Source organism: Gigantopelta aegis, chromosome 10 (genome assembly GCF_016097555.1).
Source record: "Gigantopelta aegis isolate Gae_Host chromosome 10, Gae_host_genome, whole genome shotgun sequence".
NCBI lineage: Eukaryota > Metazoa > Mollusca > Gastropoda > Neomphalida > Peltospiridae > Gigantopelta > Gigantopelta aegis.
Window position 1 is genome coordinate 67,445,685 of NC_054708.1, and position 15,361 is coordinate 67,461,045.

General features: G+C 33.9%; 1 protein-coding gene across 9 annotated transcripts in view; it reads left to right on the plus strand.

Moving 5' to 3' along the window:
- LOC121384380 (nucleolysin TIA-1-like) overlaps positions 1–15,361 on the plus strand; it is a 172,031-nt gene that overhangs the window by 120,393 nt on the left and 36,277 nt on the right. For all 9 annotated transcript variants that reach the window (XM_041514757.1, XM_041514756.1, XM_041514754.1 and 6 more), the window contains 2 exons: positions 12,801–12,876; positions 15,203–15,323. In XM_041514757.1, coding sequence (XP_041370691.1) covers positions 12,801–12,876; positions 15,203–15,323 — 197 coding nt within the window. The remainder of the gene's footprint in view (positions 1–12,800; positions 12,877–15,202; positions 15,324–15,361) is intronic.

Here is a 15,361-nt window from a genome sequence, read left to right on the forward strand (position 1 = left end):
GTACATCAGTCACATTAACATCAGTGGTAACGGCGCCTTTACAGCCAGAGGACCGTTGATGCACACATTGCCAACGAATCCAGTCCTTCTTAGCTATTTTCTTAACATACATAAATCCTTCCACACAAAGCTTGCTATGACCTCTCTCTGTCTTAATAATCACCATAACTGCTAATAAAAACAGAAACCCAATAACTATATATACCTATAATTGAAGAAGTACTCCTATGCAGGGCGCAAAGCAGCACTTTATATTTACTCGCCAACTGGCTAGTGAATGAAAAAAAATACTAGCCAACTAGAAATTGTTACTCCACCAGATTCATCGTCTAAAACACGTTTACTTACAGGCGTAATGGAATTTCTCTGGAAATATGCAGTTATAGTCGCAGGTTTCTTGTTTCAGGTCGACATAACTCCTAAAAAATCTGTTTCCAAGAATCCAGAAACAAATCATCAATTAGGCCCTATTTTGTTTTACTTTCCTTTGTAAACCGTTTTTTAATTGGGTTACGCGATTCCGACAAGTATACCGACGGCTACAGTTACCGAAACTAGGACGTATTTTATTTATTTATTTATTTTTGTTCACGATATGCTATCGTTACCAACAACTTTCTCGAACGTTTTTTTAAAATTTACTTAGCATATTCCCGCCATGTAACATTTAGCTTAACTTTACGTGCAAACAAATTGGCTGTGAAGCAATTGGTCCAATGCTTTGTGAAAACTCATTTACAATCGGAAAACCCCGATGTGTCACGAGGCTTTCCGAACACCTCGATCGTCAAGTCAGCCGGAGAGCTCCGAGTGTGATATCCGCAAACAGGGCATTAGTGTCTGACTGATTAGTGAAATAAATGTTCCAGTGACAGCTTCATTCTGAAAAAATAATCTACTTGCCAAAAGGCTAGTGTTTTGCAATTTAAATCGCTATAACAGAATTTCACTCGCATAGGCGAGTGTTTTTTACTATTTTTTGTGATGTTTCTAATCCTTTTTTTTAAAAGCTTTCATGTATTAAGTGTAGTGATAAAAGGCTACAAAGTAACTAATTACTAAAAACAACACACACTTTGAAAGGTTTGATCTACCTAAACCAACAATAACATTAATTAAGTGAATTGTGTTATTAATACAGCTTCGAAGTTGTGCCTTTAGAAATTATATGTTTTATTAACAAAAGAAAACATATCAAAGGTGACCACGACATTAGGGTGATCATGAAAAAGGAAAGTAAACTAATAATAATAATAATTGAAATAAAATATAGTTAATTTAGAATTAATTTTGTTATTTTATTGTGTTTAACTGATATTTCTATACACCCACTGATACTGGAAATGAAATTTTTATTTAAATTTTTTTTAAAATTAAAATGAAAAATAAAGGTGAGCAATTGTCATATTTCTCACTTTATTGGTGAGCAATTGTCCGGTGAGCAATTGTCCGTACTCCGGTCATTGCGTGTGCTTGTACTGTGGGAATAGCTTCGCATGTGTTGCGAATGGGTTCTTTTTGATTAGACACAATTGTGTTTTGAGTGTAATTAAATTCTCTGTTAGTTCTGTATAATTTCAGTTGTGTAGCCTGAACATCGCTACAAGGGGGAAATTAAGATAAAACAAGTCGGTGATCTGTTTTCTACAGACTTCAAGCAGCGGGCTTTTAGCTGATGAAGTTCTGATCCCACTTTCTCTTGGGTCTAGCTCTCTGTGGTCAATTGATTTTTTTCCCCCTCGTTTCTGTTTCAGGCAGTAATCGAGATATTTTGCCCATTACAATCTTTTGCCATTTTAAAAACTATTTGTCAGTGTTAATTAGGACTGTTTGAGAAAGGATCATGTTGTCGCTTTGGGGAGGGAAGGGGAATGGGAATGAGACGATATTGTTTAATTACACCTGCAGAACAAAATTAAATTACACCCAAAACCACAAACCACTATTGGAATATATCCACTATGCATGAAAAACAAGTGTTCGTATTGTGTTTATCCCCATGCTCCATCCCGCCTTAACTCCCAAAGATAATACATACTAGTGTTGGGGATCGGTTGCAATTTCATCATCGATCATCGGTTGTAATTGGTTGTCACTAATCGATCGACTTTCGATTATACAATCGGTTAAATGTATAGGAATGTGGAGAGGATCGGACAAATTCGGAACTATGCACTTATTTTTAAAATATACACATGTATATATTTTTATCATCATGATCATCTAAAATGTCTGAAGTAGTAATTTTTACTTTTAAATGTTCTTACATTTTCCAAACAGATATCTTTTACATGAGATGTGAAGTTTGTTGCAGGTTTGTAGAATATTTTGGGGAACAATATAGCAAAAACAAATGTAGAGTTCAAATAGCATAATGGATTCATTTCTTCAATATAGGTCCACATTCTTAAGCAACTGAAAAGCTACATTTGAGCGTTCTATAGTAATGCTTTGTTTAACCTTTAGACTACTGGATTAATTCTTGACAAAAACCATGTTGAGTGGGTACAAGTTTATAATTTTTACTCACATACATGTATATATTCCCAATAACAAAAACCTAAAGATACAGGAAGCGGAGTCTTTCCGGTGAGTGCTGTATGCAAAATGGCGGGAAATGTGAATTGGTGAATGCACTGTATACAGTGTACAGTATGTCAACTGGCATGATATCGAGCGAGATATCTCGCCTGCAGTAGTCGGAAGGTTAAGTAGTTTGTTATACAAAATGCAAGGAAAAACATGGGGGAAATTGCTTAAAGTAAAAATAACTATATTTCAGATATAAAATATGCTAGGATTTGGGTTTGTTTTCACGTGTTTGTTTTCACAATTGATTATGAATTTCAAAATCAGTCATCACATTGCTAGAGCCCCAACCGATCAATCTTCGATTATAATCGATCATCGGAACACCACTAGTACATACCAGCCTATCCATTCACTATATATTAATTAAGATTTAGATGACCCAGATCCCCAACACCCCCCCCCCCCCCCCCCAAAAAAAAAAATAAACAATACAAATAATTTAATTAATATACTACTACTACTAAAAAAATTAATTAATAAATAAAATTAAAAATTAAAAAAATAATGACTAATGCAGAATGCCCACCAGATATTAAAATAACAAAATAAAATGTCCTTTTTTGCTAGTATGGGACCAATTCTTAATCTTTGAGACATATTTACCTCTCTCTCTCTCTCTCTCTCTCTCTCTCTCTCTCTCTCTCTCTCTCTCTCTCCTCTCCCCCCCCCCCCCCCCCACACACACACACACACACACACACACATATATATATATATGCCAATCCCACACGTGGCTTTTGGATTTATTGACATTGTATGTGTGGGCCACCATTTTTGTTCTCCCATTTATAATCCCAAAACCAATTTCTTTTGGTTGTTTTCAACAGCAGTTACAGTTCTGCAATTTTATTTCTTTATCACGGCACTGTTTTGGTCCATTACAAACGCTGTGAATTTAGAGTTAGAATCAGAGTTATTAGCAATAAAATATTTTTGCTTTACACAATTCTATTTGTGTTTTCCTGTTTCGTATTCAGTAAAAGGTCAGATCTTTGCCAGGTAGCCCACACTGTCCAGCGAAATTGACCTTTCCATTCCTGCGTTTATAGTTGTTTTTACGAGGGACACATATGGCTTTCATCTACAAGTGCCATCACATTGCGCTCGCTTGCCATCAGATAATAAATGTGCCTGTTAGTTGCATTCATTTGCAAGTTGGGCCCAGTTAACCACTGCCGAATTCAATTTACCAAGTGAAATGGGACAATATTTTATCAATATTCTCAACATTAACACACATCCGTCAGCTTCTCATAACGCACACTGCGGAACACTTGGTCATCCCGCAAACTACACTTCAGCGGGAATATTCCAAATGAGGCTGTAATGTTAATCACTTTGTCCTTTGTTAAAACCAGCTTGAGAAGACTGTGGCTCAGAATATACTGGTGGATTTTTTTTTTTTAATTTTGCTTGTGGAGGTTGATGGTTGATCTTTTGTTAGTCAGTGTTTCATTGTGGTTGACGTATGTCACGGTTGTTTTAAATTGAGAAAATGCTTATTTTGTTTCACAATAAAAAAAACAAAAAAAAAACAACTGTTTATGTAAATGGATGCAGGACTTCAAAAGGCTGAGGCGATAAAGGGTGTGCCCTGATGAGTATGCCCAAAATAAGCAAGCCTAAATTAGCATGCTAACCTCAAAACATTTCACCTCAAAATCAATGGAAGTAACTTGAAATGCATTTCTGAATATGTTCAAAGTTCTCTTTTGTTGATATATGCTCTTGAAAATGTTGATAATTAATAGTATTGCATTAATGTTCCATGACTTGTATACTAAAAGTCTATGGTATGTTCTATCATGTTTTGGGAAAGTTTGTTAGTGTGTGTGCTATATGGTGGCTGCAGATTTCCACAGAATTATGCACCATGTCAACCACTTGGTGAATGACCTCACTGAGTAGCAATGATCTATTTCCAAACTTGCTTCATAAATTATATACATGGTGCACAAACTCGTATAATAGTTTTAGTTTAAGTTACCTTATCACAGGGACAATCCTGTCATATTGAAAAATGGTCTTTAACTTGTTATCTAGCTCCTTGCAAACTTGCTTATCCATCCGATTGATGGAACTGAATTCATGTTTAATCAAACTAACAGTTCGTCATATATCACTGATTTCTTTTTAAAAAAGAGGAAAAGATTAGCATTAAATAGTTTTTATTAGATCAAAGGATAAATTTATAGATAGTATACAGGCAATGAATTTGGTTTTGGAATTTGATTCAGCCAAAAATCATAAAAATTATATAATCTAGATATTTTGTGATTCCATCTATGATTCGCAGAAGCATGGAATCCTGCAAACCACAGCCTGGCATAAAATTTAGTGTTGATGTAATTTAAGGCACACTACCATTACCCAGCAATATTGGAACAGATATTCTTCCTTTGACCAGCACGGAGAGAATGCCCTACATGCATGTACCCAAGGGTCCTGGTTGGTGTATATAGCAAAAGTGCATTCCTTATACACCAGTCAACCAGAAATATGCACTACTTTTTGATACTTGAAATTTGCACATGCGTGATATGTTTAAATGCAAATCCAACAAATATTTAAGCATCAAATCATATACCTGATATCAGTTTGAATAAAGAAAGAAATGTTTTATTTAACGACGCACTCAACACATTTTATTTACGGTTATATGGCGTCAGACATATGGTTAAGGACCACACAGATTTTGAGAGGAAACCCGCTGTCACCACTACATGGGCTACTCTTCCGATTAGCAGCAAGGGATCTTTTATTTGCGCTTCCCACAGGCAGGATAGCACAAACCATGGCCTTTGTTGAACCAGTTATGGATCACTGGTCGGTGCAAGTGGTTTACACCTACCCATTGAGCCTTGCGGAGCACTCACTCAGGGTTTGGAGTCGGTATCTGGATTAAAAATCCCATGCCTCGACTGGGATCCGAACCCAGTACCTACCAGCCTGTAGACCGATGGCCTGCCACGACGCCACCGAGGCCGGTTTCAGTTTGAATATGAAACCATCCTAAGCTGGCAGGATGTTTGCATGTTATTTCACTATATATACATGTCAGGGGTGGGGGAAAATAAAATTGTCAATTGGTCCCACTTGATGTCACTACCGGAGAGGGGGGGGGGGGGGGGGGGGGGGGAGAGAGAGAAACGAATAAAAAAAAAACAACATTTAAAAAACGATATTTGCCAAATAGTTTTTTAAAAAATCATAGTGATATTTGTATAGTTTTATCTTGAATCATGAATGCGAAACGATAAACATAAAAACATGAAGAATTTTTTTTTTAATCACATAATAATGATCAGTGAAAAACCCACATTGTATATATTTTACATAATAGAATAAATAATATAAAAAAGGAATAAAAGTTATGAATTTGAATTCCCATATATTTATAAAAAGTATGAGTATTCAGTACTGTGCCCTGAAAATTAATAAAAGATGGCACCGTTCGAAGCGTTTGACAGCCTAAGCTAGCACATGTTTAGACAAAGAGAGTAATAACGTCATCACTGATTGGATGAAATTTGACCTCTACTGGCTCTTGAGATAACAGTAGACTACATGTAGCTGTTCTGCTTACTGCCACTTGTTAAAAAAAAAAGGTGGAAACCTGTTGTTAATTTTAAAATCCTTTATAATTATTGGATACACTACATTGAACAGTCAACAATAAATACATTTATAGATTATTTCATTATATTTTATGTTATTTTAAGCAGTTTGTATTGCACAAAAGCCTCTTGCTTCAGATTAGGACACTCGACGCGACAGAGCACAGGTGTTGACAGGTGTTGATTGTAACCAGTTGCAAATTCTGGGTCCTTTGTTTTAATTGGAGTGTAATACCTTGATGGCTTTCTAAACCATGAATGGTGCTATCCTTAACGTCTGTTTAAACTCTTGACCGGCTCAGCGACTTTGATAAATGTCTAGCCTAGTGGCAGTCGATTGACACTAGACTACTGTAGGTCCGACTTCAGTGACTGGCGATATACTTAGGCAGACTTTAAAATCACAAATGTCTGAAACACCAGCCATATTGACCACTATTTATTTATTATTTTAAATCATGCACGAGATACCGATATCTGGGCTGGCCGGTCCACTTGACCGATAGGAATTTGTTCCAATAATAGAAATCGGACCGACAAGAATGACAAACGTGGGACCGGCAAATGCACATTTTTCAAAAATAATTTCGGTCTCAGAGATCGAGAATCGGTCCCAGACCGGGAAAAAAGGGCTTTTACCCACCCCTGATACATGTACATGACATGTACTTAACAAAATTGCATTTCATTTTTTTGTTCAGTATTTGTTATAGCAAATTATTTACACATACCTGTATGTATAGATAAATAAAATAATGGAAATGTTGAAAAATAGCTGGTATGGGAGATACAAATTATTGACTTTGGTCTGCATCACATGTTTGTAATGATTAATAAATGTAAGATGTGCAAACAGTCACGTTGTAACATCTAGTGTACTGGAATTAATTTCGTCATATTGGGTTTTGTTTTTTTAAACCCATGTTCTTTTCAACTATTTGCTTCATAAATATATAGCTCTATGTAACACCTATTATAAACATATGGTTTTGGTACTGACACCGTTTTTTTTTAATATTAACACATCAGTGTTAAAATAACATAATACAAGTGTTAATATATATGTTTCCTGAATTTAACAGATGGGACTGTCGGTCGGCCAAAGGGGTCTACTACCAAGCAAAAACTGCATTCCATCCAGGCTATGTATGCCTTTACATTCATATTTTTAACTTTTTGTTTTACTTTTTTAGCTTTCTTATTAAATTATCACATAATAGTTAAAACATTCTTTTCTTGAAATAAATATTCATTTTAATTTTGAGGCAATTTTATTTATCTGATTAAACAGTCTGTTAGTTGCCTTTGCTGTAACTTAATTTTCAGCAAGTTAACAGTCATAATAGCAAAGAGGTTAGTCTGTATAATGTGCATTCATTGTTGTGTTGCAGGTTTAAAATCTAGGCTTTTGGAGGTGGGGGAGAAATGAATTGATTTTGGGGAGTTTACACTGAAAGGTTGGACCATCTTTCCCCTTCCCTGAATACTGAACTGTTATTGTTGGGCACTCCTTAAATGAAGAGATGAAATATATTTTGCACATTTTAATTTAGCAGATCAGATCTAACTACAAAGACTATCAAATTAAAATGCTTCTAGAAATTTGCCGGGTTGCAAAATTTGGCTTTGGACATTGTTGTCATGGATTTATGTTTTGAAACTTGTTTCTACATAGTTTTTATTTAGCTGTTGATCCCACATATTTCATAATTATAATTACTTAACTTGAGAAAAATTTTAAGTCGGGGAAACAAATAATGCGAGATATCAGTTGTCAACTGACTAAATACTACTGGAGTTATGTCCCTTTGCATGTTAGGTTTTTTTTTTATAGATTACATGTATTACATGAGATTACACATGAATCTACAGGCATGTAGATAGTGGTTTTGTGGTAGCCGAAATGTATCAATCGAGGTAGCAGAATTAAAACTTTAATTCTTTTTAATTATTACTTTTCTCAAAAAGTCTATAAATTTTACATAATACATATAACCATCAGTTTCTGTCAGAATATTTTTGTTATAGTTCTGATGCATTGCCCAATATTCAAATTCAGAATATTAAATTTATTTATTTATTTGTTTATTTATTTATTTTTACCTTGATTACTTTGCCTTTTATTTCACTTTAAAATAAAGATATTGGATGTATTCTAACATGTTTTGAAATGCAAGCAAGTAAAATTTTCAGAACTATTTATTCTTCAATTTAAAGGGTTTGTTTTACATTTGTAACTAGAACTAGCTTTTTGTATCCTTAGCAACATGTTGAATTAGAATATTACACAGTTGTCCGTATTATGCTCTGGATATGTAATGCAGCTTTTAACTTGGTAGTTGGCATCTGGTGTTGCCAGGACATTAACCAAGTTTGAAATTTTGCTTGTGTAATTTGACTATAATAATTATAGCCAGTAAAGAATTGCATGGTTTCATATAATGTATGTTATGTGTATGTTTAATAATACACCATGCTTTTGGGTGTGCTTGTGTTATATATTTCAATTTTTTCCCAGTAGTACTTTATAATTCATGAACACTGTGAAAATGTAATTTCCGATTATTATTTTTTAATCTGTTTGATGAAGGTTAGAGATACACATATATTTTTAATGTGTTGCCTATATTTTTAATGTGTTGCATATATTTTTAATCAACTACAAGTTATAATTTAAAAAAACCCACTAAATAAATAAAAATAAAATAACCTCCCAAAAAGAGAAACAACAAAATTGAAAACTGTTTATCAAGTGGAAACCACTTACACTAACATGTTATATAGTAAATGTTATCAAAACCTTTCACAACAACAAACAAAAAACTGTTTATCAAGTGGAAACCACTTACACTAACATGTTATATAGTAAATGTTATCAAAACCTTTCACAACAACAAACAAAAAACTGTTTATCAAGTGGAAACCACTTACACTAACATGTTATATAGTAAATGTTATCAAAACCTTTCACAACAACAAACAAAAAACTGTTTATCAAGTGGAAACCACTTACACTAACATGTTATATAGTAAATGTTATCAAAACCTTTCACAACAACAAACAAAAAACTGTTTTATCAAGTGGAAACCACTTACACTAACATGTTATATAGTAAATGTTATCAAAACCTTTCACAACAACAAACAAAAAACTGTTTATCAAGTGGAAACCACTTACACTAACATGTTATATAGTAAATGTTATCAAAACCTTTCACAACAACAAACAAAAAACTGTTTATCAAGTGGAAACCACTTACACTAACATGTTATATAGTAAATGTTATCAAAACCTTTCACAACAACAAACAAAAAACTGTTTATCAAGTGGAAACCACTTACACTAACATGTTATATAGTAAATGTTATCAAAACCTTTCACAACAACAAACAAAAAACAAGAACCCAAAACCCAATCCCTCAATTAATTTTTTTTTAATCTAGTCCACAGTACACAAGTCAAGTCACGATTAGGTCATATTACAGGCATATCTGTTACTAGAAAAAACAAATTTTAATAAAGTAAAGCTGCTTACAGACAGTTTAAATTTTGTTAAAAATTGCAATAATGTGCATGAAAACTATTGTTGTTTGCTGTACATATTTGTTTAATCAATAGCATGAGTTGTATGATGAGTTAATTATTGACAAAACAATCGCACAAAAGGTTTCGTGGCATTTTGTTGTGTGTATAGGGTTTGTCATTGATCACTAGTGACGGGGCCGGCTACAATGAAAAATCATCTTACCTGTTGACAGATCTAATTTGACATCAAATTTTTATTTTAAAATATGATGAAAAATAAATTATTTATGTGGGTGTACATTGATAAAGAGTACATCAATCAATACTGCTACATCGGTCTATTTGATGAACCACAGTATACAGGATGTGACATGTATTTGTGCCCCAGAAACTATGCATGACAAGCTTTAGTTACTGTAGTGGGTTTTATTTTTATCGTTTCTTAGTTCCAAGTATATTGTACACTTAATATTTGCAAATACTAGTAGCTAAAAAATATTTATTTGTCTTAATATTTTTGTTACATTTAAAAAAAAATGTGGGTGTTTTTAATTTATATTTAACGTCATAAAATATTAGCGTTTTATGTGCTTTTGCTAAATTCGCTAATATTTTATGTGCACTAACAATTCCTGATTTACAGTAATCCATTTTGCATTGGATGGGTACTTTACCATCGAGTTCCATATTTTATTTATAAAAAAAAGAATTGAGATACACACATTTGATTTCACTGGCTTGTTGGTTGTAACAGTAATTTTTTTTCTTTTTTTGTGTGTGCAAACATCAGTGTAGGTGAACCTTTTGTTAATATTTTGTTCAGTTATTCACTGGACTGGTGTAACAAAGCAACAGAAAAATTGATTCCTTGATTGGTGTTGAGCTCTGTTTTGAAGGAAATGAATTGTATAGTTCCCACTGGTTTCTGTTCCCTATTGGCTATACTTACTGATTTGTCGCATGAATATTTCACCACAACACCTCGAAGCAGACATGTCAAAATATTGCCGTTGTTACTAGAATGCTATATGAAGGATAGGTTATGAAATATTAAAATTTCACTACAGGCCTTAACAGTGCACGCCAGGCTTTTTCCTCTTAACAGCATGCGTAGCTTCTCCTGTGGGAGAACAATCTCATTACACGAAACCATGATGAAGTAGCAGTCACTTTTTGTTTTGTCGCAGGAATAATAAAGTCTCTGCAGTGAACTGTTTGCGTTGAAAAGAGAGAAAAAAGTGATTGTATGAATACACCAATTAGAAACAAGCAAAGTCTTTCTAAATTATAAGCAAATTATTGACTAAAACTTACATTGTCTATTTTCTTGCTATTAAGTCTGTGGTGAACTGTTTGCATTGAAGGGGGGGGGGGGGGGGGAATTATAATAATTTAAAAAATGGTTGTATGAATACACAAATTTAAAACGACTAAAGTCTTTCTAAATTATAAGTAAATTATTGACTGGAACCTACATTGTCTATTTTCTTGCCATGAGCTAACACTAAGTCAAGACATGGAAATAGTCACTTAATCGTGAGAGCTTGAATTTTAATTAGTTTTAATTAGTCACTGGCCCTACAAATTACATATTACTTGAAACTTCTTGTTTAAATTAACAATTTTAGATAATTCAATGGGTTTTAATTGGTCTGGTGTTTGTGGTGATTCAAAATGTATATATGTGAAACAAAAGAGGTGGATCTCGAAAACTAGAGTCGGTGACTTTAAGAGAGAAAAAATATAACCCTTTTGGAACCTTCAGAATATTGTAAAATCTCATGTACATGTATATTATTATTAATAGTTAGCCTGTGTATAAGGTACTAAATGATAGTGGCTTTTCTTCACTCATGAAGTAAATAATTCACTGTTGATGAGTGTGATTTGTTTATCATTCAATTTTAAGTAATACCTTGAATTCCAATATTTATCACATTTGATCCATATCATCATTATTGTATAAACCATTTACAATGGTGGTATTTTATGTTTAAAACAAAGAGATTTTGCAATTAAGGGTATTGCCTAATGTACATGTACGCTGTATGCCACATAGTGTTTAGTTAAGCTGCAATACTTAATTTGTGACTTGACTTCCATTTGAAATACTGTGCCCAAACGAAAGTTTAGGTTTTTATATAGGTAATCGGGCACTGAGTCTGGGAACTCTAATATTGTAATACTACAAAAATAACCAAGTGGAATCTGTTTATTTTTGTTTAATATGCTAGTCATTACCTAATCATTAATATCATAATTTCTTGTAATTAATAATAATTAGTCACACGAATGTCCCTTGTTTAATGGTTAAGTAGAATTTGTATGTTAATGACATGAAGGACACCTCAGAGAAAAAGGCAGACAACACCAGATAAATATTTTATATATATTTTTATTTTTTATTTTTTTATTATTTACTTTTTAGGCACTTGTGGGTTGGAAGTGGGATGAATCACTAACTGTACAAAATAATAAAGGATGCTGAATTAGTAACATGTCCATCTGTAGGTTATCATTGGTTCAATCTTTTATTCAATCAATGTTTAATGACGCCCAACCCAAAAATACACACTATTTGACATCTAATAGCCGATGTGTATTTTTGTGCTGGGGTGTCCTTAAGCATTCGTTCGTTCGTTCATTGTAGTGGTGAATGAATAAATAACAGATTGAACCATTGATAATCTACAGTTGGATATGTTACTGTTGGAATCTGTTTTTATCTTCTGTTGACATTTTTTGTGACCGATTTGATTTCAAAACACATTTTTAGCTTAAACCTTTTTTCTACATTATTGTTGAGTACATGTATAACTTCTAATCAACACTTTTTATATTTATTTATTAAATACTAGCAGAAATTGTTTTTTTTATTATTAAATCTTTTGTGATATCATTTCTGCTTTTTGGTAGATTTTGTTTATATCTTTCTTTTTATTTACTTTATATTTGATGTACTAACTCTTTTTTTTTTTTATTACTGTTCTTACTAATACAATATTGGGCTATTGTTGTTTGGAGCAAGTGACATATAATTAATTAAAATGTTTTTATCTTTTCAGAGATTGCAAAATTATACGAGACCCACAGAGTATGAAATCCAAAGGATATGGTTTTGTCTCATTTGTTAACAAACTGGTAAGTTGAACTAATAAATGGGCTGCATTGTCACCAAACAATCCAAAAAATAAACAGTGTTTCATATTATTTAATTGCATTTTCTAGCTTTACGACAAGCAGCTGACAATTGACTTTTGAATAGTAGTCTGGCCACGTGGACATGCAAGTGGTGCTTATTTACACAGCAAGGCAAATCAATTGAACGAGATTGGTTGAAAGCATGTCTTTTTTTGTGCAATTGCCGACTTTGGCAAACGACAGCGTGAGCACTGGGCATGTGTCGTAAAGTGAGTAATCACCCAAACATGTCATTGCTTGTATAAAATATTCATTCCATTGCATGCATAAAATGTTCATTCCATTGCATGCATGAAATGTTCATTCCATTACTTGCATGAAATGTTCATTCCATTGCATGCATGAAATGTTCTTTCCATTGCATGTATGAAATGTTGATTTGTGTGAAAACCATCCACCTAGCCAAAAATAATATTGAAAAATTACATACCCACCAGATTCGTGCCTTCAATACTTCATTTCAGACATCGTTGCTGCAGTCTCAGTAACCACGGCTCACGTACCTCATAGGAATTTGATCTATCTGGATTGTTCATTTTCATTTGTTCTTATGTTCATGCTTATATCCAATTACGATTCAAGCACATTGTCGTGGGGACACACACACACACACCTCAGCTATCTGGGCTGTCTTGTCAAGGACAGTGGATTAGTTGGTGGTTAGTGAGAGAAGTGCGTGTACTAGCCTTTCCACCTACCCATTAGGTCATTAAACTCGCCTGGATGCAAACCCACTACCTACCATCCTTTTGTCCAATGGCTTAACCACGGCACCACAGAGGCCGGTACCTGGGTTTTTTCACTTGCCTGCATATTACAAAACTCCAGGTCTATAATGAATAATAAAAATTGAGAGTGAAAAAGGTAATTAAAAGATCCACTAATGGCTTACACAGTTTGGGACGCACTGGGCAAACAAATATTGGTTATGATATCACGGTAATCACATTATTGTTGGTCTGTTTATTTAATATAATTTCTGTTTGTGGTGAAAATGAATGCAAATATAGCAACTTGCAAGTGTGTCCATGATAGCATCAGTTAAAAGGCGTGTTAATGATTACAGAAGCTGTGCTGGGTTTAGTAATGGCGCTCTAGTTGGCTTACATTTGCCTACGAAATGTGTCCATGTTTAACCATCCATTACCGTCATTAATTGTCCATTCTCGTTGTGTGTTTAGGATCTAAAACTGTAAACATGCTTCTTCTGTTTTTGTTTTTATTCGGCATGTATTTAATCCCCAGTTTATTCTCTGCCACGTTTGTACTCATTTGTGACTGGTCGCAATCGGAAGTAAAATGATAGACTGGAATATGTGGCACATTGTTGCAGCTGTTGGTGAAAGGAAGGGGTGATTCATTCCATGAAAGTCCCATGTTAATTTAAATATCATTAACACACAGAACGGAATCAATAGTTTATGGCCAGGTGGATGTAAAGCAATTGAACGTCATTGCCATTGTCGGATGTAATGGACCAAACAGGTGTGAGAGAAATGCAGATCAGCAAGTTTTGACTTGTACGTTCAAATTTGAATAAATTCAAACTTTTACATGGCCGGCAAGAACCAACAGTTGGTGGTGTAGTGTATGGTACAGAGCAAATTCTGAAATGTTGCTGATGACAATCATTTTTTAATTTAAAAAAGTCAAAACACCACCTTAACTATTGATATTTGTACAACTATATAACAAACAAAAAAATTAATAACCTCATGGTTTCACACAAAAAAAATATATTGATGTAACTTCCAATTGGGCCATGTGTAATTTTCAGAGTTGGATGGCCAATAAACCTCTGCCTCTCCTGCCCCACTTCCAACTCCCTATGGTTCTGTTTATGAAAATGGATACAGTTCAGTTACCAAGTGCAAATTATGTCTTCATTCAGTATCAAAATGTAGATAAAAAAATTGGTACATCTTGCCTTGGCTACAAATATATAAAATTAGTGGCCATAACCATTATAGAATGGCACTCTTGTTATTTTGTCTTTGGACACACATTCAGAGGTTTTAATTAGTATGCCATATATTTTTTTTCATTCATTTATACTTGTTTTTGTGTATATATCCAATGAAGGTTCAAGCACGCTGTCCTGGGCACGCCTCAGATGAGGATGAGTGCATGTATCTGTGTGTCACAAACTTACCAGGCTTAATATCTCGGGCAATTTTTATGTAAGTTTGGCAGGTGCGGCTTGTTAATAAGGAAGGAAAGCCAGCAGAATGAATTGTATATGTTTCGTCTTACGTGTGTTTTTCAGGATGCAGAAAATGCAATTAGTGGTATGAATGGTCAGTGGTTGGGGAGTCGGCCGATCAGAACGAATTGGGCGACGAGGAAACCTCCGGCTCCGATGCAAAAAGAAAACCGCTGGTCATCAGGTAAATACTTAACAAACAGTAGTAAATGTTTACTTCTC